The 20,211-nt window shown below is 44.8% G+C and overlaps 2 protein-coding genes across 2 annotated transcripts; both read left to right on the top strand.

The window, feature by feature from the left end:
* Window positions 1–7,396: 7,396 nt before the first annotated feature.
* Window positions 7,397–12,828, top strand: LOC136500727 (3-hydroxy-3-methylglutaryl-coenzyme A reductase-like). Its single transcript, XM_066496145.1, has 4 exons — window positions 7,397–8,581; window positions 9,055–9,236; window positions 10,907–11,253; window positions 11,970–12,828. The coding sequence occupies exons 1-4, from the start codon at window positions 7,620–7,622 to the stop codon at window positions 12,210–12,212; spliced, it is 1,734 nt and encodes a 577-aa protein (XP_066352242.1). The 5' UTR covers window positions 7,397–7,619; the 3' UTR covers window positions 12,213–12,828.
* Window positions 12,829–16,286: 3,458 nt separating this feature from the next.
* On the top strand, window positions 16,287–18,211 carry LOC136502012 (uncharacterized). The gene is made up of 3 exons (XM_066497501.1): window positions 16,287–16,539; window positions 17,541–17,615; window positions 17,719–18,211. The coding sequence occupies exons 1-3, from the start codon at window positions 16,369–16,371 to the stop codon at window positions 17,770–17,772; spliced, it is 300 nt and encodes a 99-aa protein (XP_066353598.1). The 5' UTR covers window positions 16,287–16,368; the 3' UTR covers window positions 17,773–18,211.
* Window positions 18,212–20,211: the final 2,000 nt, after the last annotated feature.

The following is a 20,211-nucleotide window of genomic DNA, read 5'->3' as shown; positions in this document are numbered from 1 at the left end:
TGATTTAGTTCTACTTCTGCGCTATTTTGTGAGGAATCTTGAATTAGTGGAATGCTGACTTTTGCTCCTGTATTATGGATCAGATAAGTAGATTGTGAGATGTGTTTTATTTTGTAGTATGCATAATTCAGTATGTTATATGTATAGGTGTCCTAAAATCTAGACATGTGTAGTTCTTCCTAGTATTATAGGTGGTTCCCTTGTATCTTTTAGTCAAAGTGCTTGATAATTGATGCTAGTTCAGGTCTATGTTCTTTCAACTCTTCAGTAAGGGACAATTCAGAGTTGAGTTTTCTCTCCAGGATAAAAGGCACTGTAGAGAAAGCACAAGGCATAATAACTAAGATACAAACAACATATTATACTGTAATTTAGAGATACATATTATACTGTTGCCATTAGTCCTACATGCATTTTTTCTGCTGCAAGGACTTGTGGCACTTATCCATGCACTTTCCTAATTAAATGAGCTGCTAACTACAGATTTCACACTACCTAAAGGTCCAAAATTATCCATCATGTTGGTACTTATTTTTTTGCAGGTCACTGCTAACAAAAAACAAAGAGATACTAAGTGACATGCTTAATGAAAAAGAAAGTAACATAGAAAGATTACTGTCAGCCACCGCGCAAGCTATTGATGGTAAGATGAAGTATGCCTTGTGTTGTTGCTGTATGGGAAATATTGCTTTTGGGCTGCTTTAGTTTGTTCCAGTGCTGCTTCCATCCGAGGGACCTTCAAATTTAAAAATCAACTTGATATGCATGTTCTAGAAAAGCTAATGTTCGTTTGACATTAGTGCTACCTATGTCAGGAATAATGGATTTAGCTAGATATTGTAGATAATGAGATAAATCATTTGGGCTAGATATCTTCTGGTGGTGTTCATCTAGCTGGGAACTTAAAAGAGTACAGTTCTGTGATTGTTTTAATACATTTCATCGCCAACTTGATGTTTAGGCTTGTTTAATCTATCTGCATCTATATAAAATTGGAAATTCAATTGATCTTGGTTTCTCCAACATAGTAAAGATTGCCCTTCCAACTTGAGTTGCATCGGGACTCACTAACTACATTCCTTGTAGGATACTAGATATGATGCTTCTAGTTCGCTCAGTGGTAGCAAAAAAAGACAACCTAAACCTAGAACGAGTTTGTAGTGAATTGCATACTATGTGCTTGTTGTGCAAAGAGCCTGTTAGGACCTGTTAGGAAGCAGTAGCTTCATGTCCTTGTATTGACCAAGGACTTGTTAGGATCCAACTAGTAGCTTCATGTTGACCTGTTAGGAATGAAGCATTGCAAATTAAGTTTTCCCCTGACTTTATTTGATATACTTTTGTGAATTATGACTTGTGATGATGTTCTAAATAATGGTCTTGTGTTTGTGGATGTATATATATATATTTGTGGTTGTCAGATTCGAATTTGAATTATATATATATATATATATGTGTGTGGTCAGATTTAAATTTGAATTATTTTTTTTTGCTGGAAAATCCACTGTAGGGGCGGTTCTTGATTGAACCGTCCTTACAAATACACACAGCAGGGGCGGCTGGTGATACAGCCGCCCTTATAGAAGTCCACTACAGGGGCGGCTGATATTACCAGCCACCCCTACAGATGTCATTGTAGGGGTGGCTGAAAACACCAGCCGCCCCTATAGAGGGCACTGTAGGGACGGCTGAAAACACCAGCTGCCCCTACAGAGGGCACTGCAGGGGCGGTTAGAAAACCGCCTCTACAGAGACAACCTCTGTAGGAACACCCTAGGAAGGGCGGCTGACGCAGCCGCCCCTACAGAGGCTCTAGAGCCGCCCCTACAGTTAACTTATATAGTAGTGAACCAAGAGTTTAACCCGCCCACCATCCTTATGAGCAACACGTATGGTGCAAAGAAATAGCATTTACAACTCTATGGTCCCATTTGGTTACTAGCGGATCCGGATAAAAAAAAATCTAGCGTATTTTATTGGATTTCGTGTCTATGTGTTAAAGTTCAACAAAATTTAATTGCTATGATAAGATTCTAGGATTCTGAGATTTTTTTTATTCGAATTCTAAAAATCCTTGGTAACCAAATGTGGCCTATATGCGCTTGCTAAGTTTTTGTACATATTTGAATAGTTTGCAAGTTATTAGACTATACTCTATAAAAGATACTCTTAAATAAGTAAACAAATATGGGTTTGCTGGTTGGCTTCCAATTCTTGCCTGACCAAAATCATTGAAAGCTAAAATTATTTTTGTGGAAGAACCGCCTAATCTAATGCCTTCCAGGAGTATTTGTCTTTCATTAGACACAAAGTATTCAAGGGAGGACACTAAATTACGCAGTTCTGTTGAGTACACCCCAAGGGAGAACCCGAAAATCCATATTTTTTAACAGGATCACAAATAAGAGAATAGAGCTTACAACATTCTTAAGTCATTTCTTACATCACTTTCCATGCAACATCAGAGTATAATATTTATTATTTATAATAGTGGAAAATAACCATGTTATCAGAGTTTTAGCGGAGATAAAATCATTTAATGACAAGCTAAACCCTAACATGATGATCCGTTATATCCATCATAACAGGTTATAAGTTTTTCCATTGGAAAATATTTTGGGTGAAAGTTTCAAATAAACTCTATATCCGCAACGTTAAGGAAATCCTCGCTGAGCCCACCAGGAGGTTTCCACACGCAAGTGTCAGCTCCACATGTTTCTGCCACTTGCAACAGGGTAGAACAAACCATGAGTACTCAATTATACTCCGCAAAACTTAACCATCGGGAGGAAAGAAAAGACTCCAAGGATATGCAAGGCTATCTGGCTTGTGGGTTATTGTATCTGCGGGAAGCATTACTAAGCGTGCGTTCTTATATTCAATTTCATTAGCAGTCATCATTAGTTCATTAACTACCATTCTATGTAAGCACCTATGCTACTTTCAAACAGGTGGTAAGCAATCAGAATCATTTTTCCATCTTTCATATTTCAGTTCTTACTACGGTGCTAGATTGTAGACAAGTTGTACCAAATTATACGGTGATTCGCGAATCAATGTGTCTAGCTGGGTACCCCGAAACACACACCCCGCTTGTACCCCAGACACAAGCAGGACCAACCCATCACTCTCCTATCAAGGGGTCCAGGTCCCCGTCCAAACTTGGACTCCAAGCCCCCACACCTGAGTCCTAGACTCAGTGTGGTGCTTAGACCTCCACCATCCCTACCTCCAATCAGTCAGTCTGGAAAGAGCCAGAACCTACGACAAGAGAGCAACGAGCCTTCCCTGCTCCCATAAACAAGTATGTGCTCAGGATAATAAGTCTGTGACCTGACTAGAATCCAATGCAACGCCTAGTACTTAACCGACACAGGCGAAACAAAGTGCAATCCGAGCCTCGCTCGAATGCCAAACCAAGTCCAGATCCAAAGTACCATTCCGTCCGATCTTCAATTATCATTCATATATATTCCATGTGATAGTAATATAATAACAACAGTAATATCTTTCCTAACTCTCATGAGTGACAGGTAATCACTCGACTTTTATCTGATCCTATAGCATAGCAATCTACATGATCATGTCATACTAGTAAAACTCATAGGATAAGGATATATATATATATATATATATATATATATATATGCAAGTGGGTTTCATTCAACTCCTTAAACTTAATGCACAAGCATAAATTAAAGTGCAGAATAATAGGGGTTATGCACCAGGGCTTGCCTAGGTAAAATATAACCAACTTAACTTTTTATCATGGTGGCACGATGATCAAGTCACCATCTGCTTCTGCTACTCCAGATGACTCCGTGGTCCAACATCGCTCCTATCATGAAATACGTGGATGCAACACAAGGACGTAAATAATACACGGCAACCACAACTCTAAAATACGATTACGTCTCGCAAGCTAATGAGCTAGCTCTAATGATTAACGTACTAAGTCATGTATCCACGTTGTCAAGTGAGCCTCGTTCCTGGAAAATGTTTTCGTTCTACAAACCCCCAATTATTCTGATATTTGATTGATTAAATATATATTTTCTTAGTAGGACTCATTTAGTTACCTTAACAAACTAATCCCTATTGAGCTACAAAAATTACAGTGAGCACCTAATAATGTTAGGAATCTAATATAAAAATTTCAGAGCCAACACTACGGAAGCAGGTCGTAAGTGCGACATGACTATGGAAGCAGGCAACGTCTCGACACGTAGGTGTTTTGAGCGGCGGAATGAGTGCCACATCGGCTAGACGGTGGCTGCCACGGCCTCAGCTCGGCCTGCTCACGGACTTGTCGACGGTGACCCTAGCCTAGTCCCATAGAGTTGAGCGCAGCCCACCCCGGCCCGATGTGTGGCCAGCTGCTAGTGAAGTTGGCCAACAGAGTAGCGGCCACGACCAGGAGCAGCCGGGCAGCCGCGACGCCATGCTCGTATGGTGACCGCGACCACGGAAGCCCAACGGCCAAAACGGCAACACGCACGAATTTTAAAGCTCAACAAAAATGACTAATTACCCCACCTAAGGCTCAACCGCTCACCCCATCCATAGTTCACGCTACCCAGTTCCTAGCAAAACCATGGTTATGATCAACGAGCCGCTGAGGAGGAAGATCAACAAGTGCCAAGATCAGGTCCTCGTGGAAACGTCGGTTCGCGAACAGAGCACCAACCACATAGTTCACAGCGCGTTCTTATGAAGTTCGAGCAATTTTTAAGAGAGCAATGTAACACCCAACACCACTACGACCTATACCATTCTCAAATGCACACTTAGATTCAATCAACCATACCAAAAAAGGCGGCCAGTGTCTAAACGTTTCTGTTAGAAATCAAATGTCAAGATTGCATTGTCTACCACCTTCCCATACTTAGAAAATCATATATTTCAGTTTTGAACTAACATCCACTAGCGCGTTTGCCTTAATTTTTAAAAGGTCTAAACCTTGTCAATTTCAACTAACAAGCATATCACGACATAGCCCATACTGCATATTAACCCATAGAAGCGAAATACTTAAGCACACTTTAACTATTTTGCTCAATATAATTCGTCAAAATAGTATTCTAACTATAATTTCAACTTCCAGCCGATTTATGACAAGTCCTAGTTTAATTTCGGATTCAATTTCTGAGCTATCAAATAAACTATTGAACAATTTCTACTCACCAAAATAAAAGTTGCATTTTCCTCTACTAAATTTGCACTTCAATTTTTATTTAAGTACTAAATACAAGTTATGTTTTATTCTTGTTTATAGAAATTGCTTTTTGTGCCAAAGAATTAAAACTACTTTTCCTATTTTCTTGTTAGGATTTTCATTAGCGTATTTAAGTAAACTAACTCACTATATTAATACATCTACCTCTTAGGCCATAATCTCAGTGCTTAGCGAGCTCGTAACACCAGAGGTGTTATAATTTTTAGTCATTAATTGGTCCATTGCCAAAGAATTGTCCCACACCAATGTTTATTGGCAAAGTTTTGGCGTGTTTCTAGAAACGATAATGATACTGTGCGGGCGTTCGTCCTGTCCAGGAGCCGCTCACCTAGGTCTACGGCCCAATTAGAACGACGCAGATGCCACCGAAGAAAAAAAGGTCGAACCGATCCCTCTGACGCCTCGCCATTCCCATCCACCACCACGTGCCTCGGGTGCTCGCTGCTGCGCCTGCCCGCGCGTGCTCTCTGGGACGGACACTGCGCTCGTGTCCAGCTCGTTGCTGCCCCGGCTGCCCGCGCTCCCTTCCTCCCTCCCTCCCCCCTTAGCGACCTCCATTGTGACCTAGCTCCTGTTCCCCCCACCGGAGACGAGGACGACGACGGCGACTCCAACGAGGTAGGTCGGTGCTCCTCTAGATCTGAGCCTTCTCCTCCTCCTCTGGATCTGAGCCTTCCTCCTCCTCCACCTTTGGATCTGAGGGACGCGGTGGTGGTTAGGGTTCCGGTGAGCTCTGGGTCCTATTCCATCCTCCCTCCGACGAGCTCGAAGGTGATGGGCCAGGGTTGTAGCAAAGCCCATCCCCTTTGCTGTTTTTGCACGTCCTTTTTTGTTGTTTTCTCCATGTTGCAATGAGTTTTTTTTATGTTGCAACAGATGATTTTAAAATGTTGCAATGAGATTTTTGGGTTGTTGCAAAAGATGATTTTCGAATATTTCCATTCCCATGTTTTATGGTTGATTTTTGCGATGTTGCAGTACTACTATTTGAGATGGTGCGGTATATAATTTTCGATGGCGCAGCACATAATTTTCAATGTTGTAGTACATATTTTTTGATGTTGCAGTACATGTTTTTTCGATGTTGTAGTACATATTTTTTCAATGTTGCACTACATGATTTACGATGTTGTAGCAAATAATTTTCGATATTGCAGTACATATTTTTTTGATGTTGCACTACATATTTTTGCGATGTTATGATATTTATATTATGATGTTGTAGTACATAGTTTGTGCGTTGGGCAACGGGGACGGGGGCGCCGTGGGGGAACCGGATGCGGTGGGGGAAGGGCACGGTGGGGAACAGAGTCAGGGGCGCGCGGTGGGGAACATGATGCGGTGGGGGAACAAGACATGGTGGAGGAGCGCTACCTGGGACCTGCGTCCGTGCGCCGCCAGAGGGCCGAACGTCCGGGCGCTAGGTATTCTGTTCTAGAACCTTCTTAAATTGCATAAGAGAGGAAAAATGCTTTATACCATGGTTATGACACTCAACCAATTACATATCTATGGTTTTACCTTAAATTTGACAGGCCTTAATTTTGGCAAGCCTGAGTTTTGATTTGTTATGAATTTTCTTACACAACAATTAGAAGCTAACCAAGCAGGCCCACAAAAGACGTTCGGCCGTAGTGGTCTAGTGGCTGCGGCCACACGGCGGTTGCAGCTGCAGAGCAACCAGCCAGCAGCTAGTCACAGAATGATAGAAGCAAAAGGCCAGCAGCTAGTCAGGAGTAAGGAGACGACTTTTCCCAACAGCGGTGCTGTACAGTACAGTCAAGAAATGGCCTAAGTGAACACGCCCATAGTAATAATAAAGCGCTCTGATCTGTGATCATGTCGTGGCGTAAGCTGATGTTTTTCCAAATAAATAAACGCGTTTGCACGATGCGATCTGCCTCTACACGATGATTCCAGAGCCCCCCCGAAAAGCGAAAAGCTAGGCTAGCGCAGCAAAAGGCCAAAGCGGCCACGCCGGCTCGCTCGAGGCTGCTCTCGGCGCGGCACCGTGGGCCCGCCCTGGTAGCCAGCTCGTGCGCTCGCGGCCTCGTGGGCCCGTCTGCGTGCGGTAAGCGCACCGGACGTGGTGGGCTGCCTGCCAGTCCGCTCCGCTCACGCTCACGCTCCGCCGCTATTTTAAAGGGCCGCTGCCGGCCTCCCCGTGTCCGCCCGCGTCCCGAGGAGTGGAGTGGGGTCACCCCGAGATAGCCGCTCCACCGCCGGTCTCCTCCCCAGTCCCCACCTCCTCGCGGCTCACGGCGCGGCCGGCCATAGCCCCCCATACACCTTTGGTGGGGGCGACAGAGCTCGCGACCACTCACTGCCCGTCACGCCGTCTTTGACTCGTTGACCACGGACTGACCGTGCGCCGGAGCCGGCCATGGAAGTGAGCGGCCGTGGAGTGGTGGGGCAGGGTTCGGCGGCGGCGGCCCGGCACCAGCACCCGCCGCCGTCGCACCGGGCGGCGGCGGCGGCAAGGGTGCAGGCCGGGGACGCGCTGCCGTTGCCGATACGGCACACCAACCTCATCTTCTCGGCGCTGTTCGCGGCGTCGCTGGCGTACCTCATGCGCCGGTGGCGCGAGAAGATCCGCTCCTCCACGCCGCTCCACGTCGTCGGGCTCGCCGAGATGCTCGCCATATTCGGCCTCATCGCCTCGCTCATCTACCTGCTCAGCTTCTTCGGCATCGCCTTCGTCCAGTCCATCGTCTCGTCCAACGACGACGACGAGGACTTCCTGGTCGGGTCCTCTGGAGCTCCCGCCGCCGCCGCGGCGCCCTCTTCCCGGCAGCAGGCGCCGGCGCAGGCCCCGTGCGCGCTGCTCGGGAGCCCCGCCGCCGCGGCGCACGAGAAAATGCCGGAGGAGGACGGGGAGATCGTCGCCTCGGTCGTCGCCGGGAAGATCCCGTCCTACGTGCTCGAGACCAGGCTCGGCGACTGCCGCCGCGCTGCCGGCATCCGGCGCGAGGCCGTGCGGCGGATCACGGGGAGGGAGATCGACGGCCTCCCGCTCGACGGCTTCGACTACGCCTCCATCCTCGGCCAGTGCTGCGAGCTGCCGGTCGGGTACGTGCAGCTGCCCGTGGGCATCGCGGGGCCGCTCCTGCTCGACGGCCAGAGGTTCTACGTGCCCATGGCCACCACCGAGGGCTGCCTAGTCGCCAGCACCAACCGAGGCTGCAAGGCCATCGCCGAGTCGGGCGGGGCCACCAGCGTCGTGCTGCGGGACGGGATGACGCGCGCCCCCGTCGCCCGCTTCCCCACCGCGCGCCGCGCAGCCGAGCTCAAGGCATTCCTGGAGGACCCTGCTAATTTTGACACGCTCTCCATGGTCTTCAACAGGTGAATTGAATTTTGCTACAAGAATCTTGATAGCATTCCACTGTTCATGCTGATTCATGCACAAAATGGCACCATGTTGAGGTTAACACGCGGCACAAATTCCTATACGTCTCCACAGTACTACCTCCGGTACCGAATTTTTACGGTAGTAATTTTGGATATACATCAAGTTTTCATATATATGATTCTTTATTGAACATACTTTATTAGTATTATATACATTGAAGTATTTAAAATTTTTTTTAGAAGGAAAAACAGATGGTTAAATTTGCTACAGTAAAAAGTTGCTGACAAGTAAATAGAAACGGAGGAAAGCAGTACAAGACTCCTGTCTTAATCAAATCATTAAGCAATCAAAACCATTTTTTCTTTTCATCTGTTACTTATCCTGCAAGGTTTTGAAATCGTTGTGTGGGATGATTGAGCATGACACGGTTGCTGACTTGTTTGGGAACACCATCAAATGTGAGCAGGTCGAGCAGGTTCGCGAGGCTGCAGGGGGTGCAGTGCGCCATGGCAGGGAGGAACCTGTACATGAGATTCAGCTCCAGCACAGGGGACGCCATGGGGATGAACATGGTCTCAAAGGGCGTACAAAATGTGCTGGATTTCCTTCAGGATGACTTCCCTGACATGGATGCCATTAGCATATCAGGTTCGCCTCTTTCTCGCTTTTGGGATAAGTTGAATCGCCTCACCTGACTGAATCACATAGTGGCTGTTTAGTGTACTGAACTTTCAGCGCATTCTTCTATCCTAAAAAAAGCTTAAATTCGTTTTCACATTTAAGGTAAAGGGCACATAGCCGCCCCCCTAAAACAATTCATCGCTTGCTGTTGTACTTTTCTGCAAAGTGATATCTTATTTGAATCCTGACCATACTAAGGTGGTGTTCGGATCCTGTGACTAAAATTTAGGAGATGTGTCGGGAGGATGTTGCATGGGGTGTTCGGATACTAATAAAAAAATAAATTACATAATCCGTCAGTACTCCACGAGACGAATTTTTTAAGCCTAATTCATCCACCATTAGCACATGTTTACTGTAGCACCACATTGTCAAATCATGGGCTGATTAGGCTTAAAAGATTCGTCTCGCAAATTAGTCGCAAACCATGCAATTAGTTTCATAATTAGTCTCTATTTAATACTCCATGCATGTGTCTAAACATTCGGACAGCAACTAAAATTTAGGAGGGGCAACCAAACACCACCTAAGGAGTCTTCAATGAACAATAAGTATGAAAGACCTATTGGCAGTATAAATACCTAGTACTATTTATTCTATTGAATCATTGAGGGAAGCTTGAGGACAAAAAGGTGCTGAACATTGGATTGTTAAATCTAACTGCACCTCTTTAAATTTAGTTGGTCAGTGAACCAGTGTGGCATGGTATATGAAGTTTAAGTACTCCATCACTTCGCTATGCATTAGGATTTCAGGAAGCAAAAAAAATGGCTTTGGAAATGGCTTTATTTTTCAGACAAAGATACCACACACTGTGTTTTATAATACAAAGATACTGCACAGAAACCAATACTGACTTAGACTAATACTTACTGTGAGTAGCTACAACTATGGGTGTGTTTAGTTGGGGAGGTGAAAATTTTTGGGTGTCACATCGGATGTGTCGGAAGGATGTCGGGAGAGGTTTTTGGATACTAATAAAAAAACAAATTACAGAACCCATCAGGAAACTGCGAGACGAATCTAGTGATACTAATTAATCGGTCATTAGCACATGCGGGTTACTGTAGCACTTAAGGCTTTTCATGGATTAATTAGGCTTAAAAGATTCGTCTCACGATTTTGCCGAGAACTGTGCAATTAGTTTTTTTTTTCGTCTACATTTAGTACTCCATGCATGTGTCCAAACATGCTCTTTTACTGTAGGAGGCAAAATTTTTTGGAAACTAAACAGGGCCTATGTTTTCTTGGAAATCATCCATACTACTAAAATGATCTGGAGAAGGCACACAAACTCAAAAAATTATGTATATAAGAAAGAAGATTTCAAACAGAAACATAAGTACTTCTTTTACACAATCAGCAACGTGAGTGCTTTTACAAAAACAAGATGCATGAAATATTTGACTGTACCACTTGCCCACTACTTTGTTTACTCAAGTTAGCAGCTTTCGTGTACCATTAATGTCTTCAGTCATATCTGATTCTTCCTGGATCTGGTCATAATTGATTCCATCAGCATAACTTTGTGCGTCAAATGACTATATAATTGTAGATGCAAGATCCTACAACATACTTTGTACGTATGCTCCTGTAATGTTCCCAGGCTAACCAATATCTTTCACTCTTTAAATCAGGTAACTTCTGTTCTGACAAGAAGCCAGCTGCTGTGAATTGGATTGAAGGGCGTGGAAAGTCTGTGGTTTGCGAGGCTGTAATCAAGGAGGAAGTGGTGAAAAAGGTTCTAAAAACAAATGTGCAGTCACTAGTCGAGCTGAACACAATCAAGAATCTTGCTGGCTCGGCTATTGCTGGAGCTCTTGGGGGTTTCAATGCTCATGCGAGCAATATTGTAACTGCCATCTTCATCGCCACTGGCCAGGATCCTGCACAGAACGTCGAAAGCTCCCACTGCATCACAATGCTGGAACCCATAAATGACGGAAAAGATCTTCACATATCTGTCACGATGCCTTCTATTGAGGTAGGCAACAATGCCCGTTTTTGTATTCAAGCACCAACGTATCCAGGTTTTGGTGCTGGCGATATGCTTTGCCTACAGTATGTTTGGTCCCACTTTGATTTTGTTTTGCAACAAATGCTCTGCGCGTATCTCATGGTCCCAAATGGGCTGGGACTTAACTTTCACATCCTTTTCCTTGAATAATTGACCTTTGAATCCTTTCCTTTTGATCATCCCATCTACCAACTTCCTTTTTTTAATAAAGAAAAGGTGACATAATGAATGCTGATTTTCCGTTGCCTTGTATTTTGGTTGTGCACTGGTAGGGCAAAAACAGTCGTCTATTCTGCAAAGATGACATAATGAACCCATTACAATGGGCTGCATTTCTTTGTCATCACGACAGCTGTTTTGATCCCAATGGAACATGTTCTTCCATTCCCAACAGAAAGGAATCTTTTCTTCTTGTTGTTTTCCTATTCCACTCGTCTATTTGCTGGCTTGATGAGTAGGCTTTTGGCCTCTATTATGATTGATCAGGCACATAATAATTCTATTGATTTGTCTTTGTTAACCATGATGGCATATACCACTACGGAGCTGCCTAAGATTATTTTTTTAATACCTTTCGATTGAAGGGGTCTCATGACCAATTGTTCTTTGACATTATCAACACCCTGCAATAATAACAAAACGATGATTCCAGACCAAGCACTGACGATTACTTCTGAATACAGGTGGGCACAGTTGGTGGCGGGACTCAGCTGGCTTCCCAGTCCGCCTGCCTAGACCTCCTCGGCGTGAAAGGCGCAAACCGGGACTCCCCTGGATCGAACGCGAGGCTGCTGGCCACCGTGGTGGCCGGCGGGGTCCTTGCCGGGGAGCTATCGCTCCTGTCCGCCCTCGCGGCGGGGCAGCTCGTGAAGAGCCACATGAAATACAACAGGTCGAGCAAGGACATGTCCAAGGCCCTACCATGAAGCCGAGCCGAGACCTGGGTTGGTGCAGCGGAAATGGACAGGTCCGGACACAGTGAAAATGGCGTTCAATAATTCTCGTGCCCCGTGGAAGTGTGGAAGTGGAAGTGCAGAGGTGGCCGGTCAGTGGGGCACTGGGTATGGATGGGCAGCAGGGCAAAGGTTCAGTTCAGTCCTGGTCATCACTCTCTCAAGAGGCAAAGAATCCATCAAACATTGAGAGAAGGTGTGAACAGTTTGTGAGGGAGAGTCCTTGTTCAGGAGCTTGACCTGTTGGATCCCCGATGCTGGACGGTCCAGGTGTGAGGTGTCGTCATCAGACCGGTCGTCCTCTGCGCGCTGACGCTGGAGAAGCGAGCTAACCTTTGGTTTTCCCTTCTTTTTTTTTTCTCTTTTATGTTCATATCATAAGAGCTTTGGCCGCCTTGGTGCAGAAAGTGTTGTTGTAGGTTGCTGTGGTAGATATCTCGTTTCCTTTTTGTTTTCATTTTTTTTCCTTAGTGGTAATGCCTGGTAGGACTCAACCTCTTTGCTTCAGGAAGCTGCTTGCGAACCTGGTCTCTGTGTTGCAGTACTGTAATTATTTCTTTCCTTTTATCAGATTTGTTTGTTCCATCCTCGTCTTCTCGTTAACCAACCAAGTCTGTCGAAATCCGGTGTTGTGAGGCTGTAAAGCGATGCCGCCAGCCGCCAGTGCAGTGCACCAACTGGCAGGTTGCTTGGATGGGGAATTGGGGATGAACAAGCTGGCGATGTCACATTCAGAGAATCAGAGTCCCGGAGAGGCAGGCGCCTCTGCAACCTCTTATTTTGCCACCTGTGCTTTTGTCCTGGCTCGAGCGATTGATCTACCAGAGCCAGACGCAGGCAGCAACATGGTCGTCGTCGGCATTATCATCGCTCGTCGGTGTAAAGTAATCGAGATTCTTTGTCTGTGGGGGCGGCGGTCATCAGGGACGACGAGCTCTGGTTGATGGGTTCGGCGATCGGAGTGGACCCGGACATGTGACCTGAATGTTGGGCAGGCAGATCGGATCCGGCATGCCACATGGCCTGGAGCTGGAGCTGCCCTCTGGGGTTGCCATTGCCACTCAGCCAGTGGTCAGTGCCAGTTCTGTGCCGCGACCTCGCATGCGGCCCACTTGTCCGCCAAGTGCCAAAGCAGCAGGGGCAGCGGCCAAGAATGGACGGGGACAGACGAGATCACAAGCGGATTCTGCAGACGGCATGCTAGCGCCGCGCTGGGAAAGATTCTCGGCCTCTCGTGTGACGCCTGCCCGGCGCAGTGACGCTACGGGGCATGTGAACCAACTACCCTATTGCGTGGAGTCGAGTACTGCAGTGCATGTCTTAGCCTCTTCGAGGGTATGTAGGTACAGCAGTCAGCGAAGAAACGGTCTTCCTGTGTGTGTCGAGATGATGCAGATGTGCGTGTCCGTCCATTGGTGTCCAACGAATTGGGTCCTTGTTTGTGTAGCCCTAGGCCCTAGCCCAGGGTGGCCAGGCCACGTATAATCCTCTCCTTTGCCATGTCTACAAGTACAATTTGCCCCCAGAAACTACAACTGTGCTGTCGTGGTTTCTTTAGTTGGGGTGTATACACAGATCAATAGGTTGTTTGGCTCCCGGCCACAACCAAACCAACCATGCATGCCTCTGTTGCACCGCCGCCCGAAGGTGAGGCGCTAGAAATCATCGCTTAAACTTCGGCGCCAAAATGACTTAGAAAAGATGTGGTTGCCCATAGTCCTTGTTGATGATTTGCGGCCTTTGATATGTCGTTGTGCTTGCGCGTCCAACATCTCTCTCTCTCTCTCTTATTTCTTGCACCCACATGGACTGAGCTATAAGCTATTCTCTCTATTCTAGGCCTAAGTTTGCTTGAAGGGTTGGGCTCAACATTAAAAAAAACTCTTTTTTTAAACCACGGTACAAACGTGTCGTCTGCATATCACCCCTATAAGGCACACGCACACACTCAACTCGGTGAGCACCTCCAAAAATATTATTCAATTTTTTTCAAGCCATGGTGCAGGCACAGTTGCTCACATAAAAACCGAACATTACTGTTGATGTATACATCGTCGACCACTAAAAATAGAACCAATAAATTCAGAAAAATACGATCATCCACATCAAGTTGAGGGCTCAAACCCAAATAGACGGATTTCACTATAAGGAAACCTATCCAGCTTAGCTCGTTGAAAAATTGTTCACTAAACATGATAACATCAAAATTTTATTTAAAAGTATAGGATAATAAAAAAAAACTCTTGTGCTAGTAAATATCTTTTTTACTAATACAACAGTAGAAATATACCACAAAAACAATAATTTTGCTGCTCAAATAATCCAAAATATACCTAGGAACAATGCATACTACACAATAGAACAAACAAATATATCGTGGACTAAAATATTTCATAGTTGAAGAATCCAGCACACAGGCCACAGAAACTGAAAAAAAAAACTTAAACTAGAACAGCTCATAGAATATACCACTAAAAAATATATTTTCACAGTTAGAACAAGGCAAATGTACCACGAGACAATGGCTTATCACTTGTACCAAGAAAAAGTAAATTAAAATATTTTTAGTTCATAGTTAATTATTGGATCAACCAACAAAGCAAAAACTATATTTATGGCAGTCACACATCTCAGTTTTCAAGAGCTAAGAATGAAACAAAAAAGAGAAAAAAAATAAACAAATAAGTGACCGATTTTTTCTTCCTTTTGTTAACCTAGTTAGGCCTACCACGGGAGGTCAAAATAAAATAAAATTTGAACAAGAAAAGTGTTCCAATAAAAAATAGAAATCGTTATGACAACAATGAACAGTGTTACAAGAAAAAAAGTTCTTAGCAAGAAAAATGATCTTCTAGACAAATATAGAAATCATTCTAAGGAAAAAGAAAAAATGTTCTGGTAAAATTAGAGTTCATTCTTTTGAGAACAAAGAAAAATGTTCTAGGCAAGGAAAAAAATGTTCCAACCAAATCATAAATTGTTATAGGAACAAAGTAACCAGTCAAATGAAAAAAAAGCTTCAATACTTGTGTAATTTAGTATGAAGCCATGGATTTTCTTTTATGGATTTTTATGACTTCTTTGCTAGTGGGCTGGGTCATAATCATGGACATGGCTCTTGTTTCTTGTCTTGTCCCATAAAATAATTCTCATGGTGCTTGTGATAGTTCTTCTCAAGAAATAATTGTAGGTTGTTGCCTCTGTGCTAATAGTATCACTCGTTTTCTTCTCAAGTTGTTTCTTCTAGCTATGCATTTGAGTTAACATTTCTTTCGTACTAACCCTTATGTGTAGGTGAAGGACACAAAACGGATCACATTTGCTTCTTGGGGGGCTTTGGTCAACTATGAATCATGGTTCGATGCTCAACGAAGGGTAAGGCTATGTCAAGAGTGAGCTCAAACCAACCTTTGCTCATCAATTACATGTAGGAGTGAGGAAATTTTTTGACAAAAATAGTTTTGAGTACTTAGGAAAGCAAACCGTTTATATTTCAAAAAAGCAAAGTACTCCCTCCGTCCTAAAAAGAAAGTCGTTATGGGATGCGTGCAGGTCAAACTTTCTCAACTTTGATTAGGTTTGTAGAAAATACGTGCAACATTTATATCTTCAAATAGGTTTATTATGAAAGTATATTCAATGATTTATCTAATAATACTAATTATGTATTATAATTATTAATATTCTTTTATATATAACTGATCAAAGTTAAAAAAAGTTGACTTCTCGTTAAGCGAGAATAACTTCTATTTTGGGACAGAGGGAGTAAGTGATTTAGCATAACAAGAATTACAATCATTATCAATACTATGTTTTTCAATCCTGTTTTGCATATGCTTTTATATCCTATATTTTTTTCTTTTGCAATAACATGTTCTAAATGGGGCCGAATAATGGGCCTCTAGCACTCAGCTCATCTGGGCACTCAAACTTTGGCCCAAATATAGGCCCATGCAATACATTCACACGGGCCGGCCCACCTGCATCGCGCACTGCCTTCTCTTTCTTGCGGACCAATACGAGACACGGAGGCGAAGGGCGGTCGGAGTCGGGAAGTTGTCGGCGGCAGCTCTGCTCGGTCGCGGCGCTTGTGGGGCGGAGGAAAGGTCACCGGAGAGGAGAGAGGAAGATGGCGCCGGCGAGTGGGTGGGGCCGGGTGGTGGGGAACACGCGGTCCTTCGTGGGCAACGCGCTGGGCGGCCTCCGCGGCTGGAGCAACCTCGCCTCCTGGACCGTCGCCGGAACCCTCGCCTACTACCTCTGGGTCAAGCCCGCGCGCCAGCTCCAGAAGGAGCAGGAGGTGACAGCTACCGCCCTTCACCGCTCTCATTGCAGCACAGTTTGGGGTTTTAATTGGGTCGGTATCGGATTGTTGCTCTCAGATCACGAGCGAGGGTAGCTGCTGTCGTCTCGTCTGGGATCGATCTATCCGTGAGTGCAGAGCTAGGCCCGTGGAATTGTTCAGTCAGCAGGTTGTTAGCTGGCGCGTTAGCTCTAGGCGCTTAGAGGTTTTGGTGCACTGTTAATTATGCATTGGATTGCTGCAAAATTGTTGCCCCTGCCCCCCTGGGTTGGTTGGTTTTTGTGCGAATTGTTCGCCTCTCTCTCTGCCATATCTAGCTATGACTATGAGGAAGCACGGATTTCTGGAGCTCTATACCGATGATATTGTTGTTGAGCACCTTCGGCTGTAGGGAGCTATCTAATGATGCTCAGTCGGGCTGTATCTGTGCCTGCTGCAGATGTTAGCCTGTTCGTTTGGTCGTATTTGGCTTATAAGCTATGGCTTATAAGCTAAATCAGCCCAAACGAACAGGGCGCAAGTAGCGGTGTTGCTCAAGTGCACACAACACAGCTTAAACTTAGCAATTTCACGCAGTTCTTACAAAGACAGCAAAACTACAATATACCATGACAATATGAATTCTCCAAACTCCAAACCTTTGTTCTCAAATGTGCTTGAATAGTTTTGCACTTCAGCATGGCACCCAGTTGACCTTGCTTTAGCTATGATAAAGCTTGTGATAAACGAAATGGGCCCTTGTTCGCACAGTTTATCTCATTGCACTTGATAATTTGTCAGTTATTACTTATTAGTGTTCTTTTTCTGTATCTTATTAGTGTTGAGATCATGTATTCATAAGCTGTATATCATATATTTTATTCAATTGTGCTGTTGGTTACGCTTACGCATCCTCAGAAAATATATAACTGTGCATATGGCAAAATCACTTCAGAGAACTGCACTGTTATCGCCTTGTCTGTCCATTCACTAAAGAAATTATATTCCTTTTTCCCCAGGAGCGAGCCGCATTGGCTGCTGCCTCAGATCCGTATCGCTATGTTGAGAAGCGGAAACCAATTCCTGATCCACAGGTAGCTACATCCACTCTGTGCTAGATGCCAGATGACAGATTGTTTGACAAATAGGCTGTACTATGAGTTATTTCTGTGTGCTAATTATGCGTGTGATGATTAGGACACTGGCCTTACTTATGGGAAGAAAAGGGGGCCTACAAAATCTGAAGATTAGTTCGCTGGGCACATCTTGTACCAAAGCGTGCCACCCAGTTATGTGCAACAATACAAGGAATGGTTTTTTTCATATCTGCTGGCTACATGGTTAACGTTTCATGAAACTCTTGCTGCTTTATGCTATCAAATAGCAGCTGTAAATGGAGTGTTTGCAGTCTGAGTACTTGAGCCCAGGAAGGAAGTGTTCACTATCACCTATGAGAGATGTAGATGCTTTCAGAATAGGAAAAAAAGAGAGAATAATTTCTGTACCTTTTTGCTAGCAAGTTAAGCATGTTGGCGTGTTTATGTAAAACTTTTATCTACGCACACCATTGCCAGGGGCTATACGTTTTTTTCTTCTTCCGCATACTGTTAATGCTAAGTAATTGTAGCTTTGTGCGAGAGGAACTTGGTGGTTCCACTCTCTGCCTATTCCATGAACTTTGGAGCTGAATTGCCATTATATTGAGCCAATGATGGCTTATAGTTATGGGTTTATTCTCTTATAGCACGGCGCGGGTGCGGGTTCGCCGCTCCGGCGCACGGCCGGCTTATCTAGGGTTCGGCGAGGCTCAAGCATGCTCACTGAGACCTGGTCGACCCTGCGGGTGGAGCAGAGGCGGAGCAAGGGCGTCTGCCGACGCTGAGGGCGTGTGCAGTTAACTGGCGGCGAGGTAGCCGTTCCGGCGTAACCTGTGCGGTAGAGGTTAAAACAGGACTCGATGAGCGTCACTGCATCAAGAAGAAGCTAAAACGAAAGATGGGAGGAAGGGAGATGCTCTGGAATGGGCTGGCCACGGTGAGGTGGAGCTCGGCGGCCATTGCGAGCCGCCGTGGCAGAAACAGCGCGCGCGGCCAAGTCTGGCTAAGAGAGGCGGGGAGAGCGGGCTCAGGCGACGCGCGTGGTCAAGGCGGAGCTATGGACGCGGGGAATTGGATGGAGGTGGAGCGGGCATGACGAATTCCGCCGGCGCGAGGAGGAGACCGGCGGCGAGCGCAGAGAGGAGAAGCGTGACGGCGACGGCATCGGGGTGATTTAAACGGGCAGAGGCGCAATGTCCAGGCGCGCCAGGTCCTGCTCGACTCGTGCAAGCAAACAGCTGCGCGTCAACGGCCGAGAAGGCGGCGAAAACAGGGCGGCGCCCGTCGGCGGCAAGCTGCTGCGTGGCACTGCTTTGCCTGATGCTACTGTTCACGCCTGACAGCCCCTCTTCTTCTCCTTTCTCACGATTTTGCAACATGACTTGATGATCGACCTTAAGCAAAGTTATTCATTGATCTGAAATCTTCAACATTGCTTAAAGGCCCAGCATCCAAAACATGATGGTTTGAAAGATTTTGATTTTTGAAGGCATGCACATTGAAACCAAATCTGAATGCAGTTAGTTTTGGGAAAAACACTTTTGATCAAGCAAATTTGGGGCAATTAATTAGTGAACAATTATTAATCAAACACATCAACCAATTACATGATAACATAGCTCAAACATAGCACTAAGCATATGAACAAAGTTTGAACAAATTTTATTTATGAAAATTCATGTAAAAATTCACCAAAAATTGAACTTAACACTGTTTTTAGGGACTCGGGCAGAAATTGACCGTATGAAATTCAGCACCAAATCCAATCTTTGAGCTCAAATTTAGACATGTTTAACTTGGAAACATCATCACATGTTGATTCTATAAGAAAGCACTCACTTTGTACTACAAGTTTTATTTTAACAAAATTTTACTTGTTTAAGCAAATTCTCATATATAAAATTACAAAGTTTCTTAATTAGTATTAATGATAACAGCTCATGCAACCTAAATAACATAACATATGCAACATACTAAATCTATTCTTGAAACATGAAATGCATTTATGCCAAAATACAATATGACTATGCTTTATGATGCTCATGATCAAGATTTTAGTTGCTCTTAACATCTAGGATGTTACAGTAATTCATGCTGACTTTACCACCGGTAGACCAAATAGTCATGTAGGGCCGGTGGCCATAACACGTATCCCAGTCGGCTCGGCTTTTCATGCGACAGAGAAAATACCACTGCCGCATCTATTGTTAACCCATCGGTGGTAGAAGTTTAAACTATCGGTTTCCTTCTCAAGAGGCCTAGCTATCGATCCAACCGACGGTGGAAGTATAACACCGTCGCTTCTATCGCGAGGCAGTGAAAGTGGCGACAGTGGTGTGTCAATTTGTAGTAGTGAATAATATGTTGGATATATGCACGTTGAGTGAGTCCCATACCGGTGTTCGCTTTAGACTAAAGTCGTAGCCATTGTGACTTTTTAGTTCAATCTACAGGGTTTCATAGTAAACTGCAGCCGCAGCCACTGCAGCTGCAGCTTTAATGTAAGGATCTGCTAAGCCTAGATGGGGGTGAATAGGCCTGTCAAAATAAAAACTCAAAAACTCTGTAAAAAATAGAGCAACACTTCTGCACG

Source organism: Miscanthus floridulus, chromosome 13, assembly GCF_019320115.1.
Source record: "Miscanthus floridulus cultivar M001 chromosome 13, ASM1932011v1, whole genome shotgun sequence".
Classification (NCBI taxonomy): domain Eukaryota; kingdom Viridiplantae; phylum Streptophyta; class Magnoliopsida; order Poales; family Poaceae; genus Miscanthus; species Miscanthus floridulus.
Note: the sequence above shows the minus strand (reverse complement) of the source record. Positions and strands in the feature narration are given on the sequence as shown.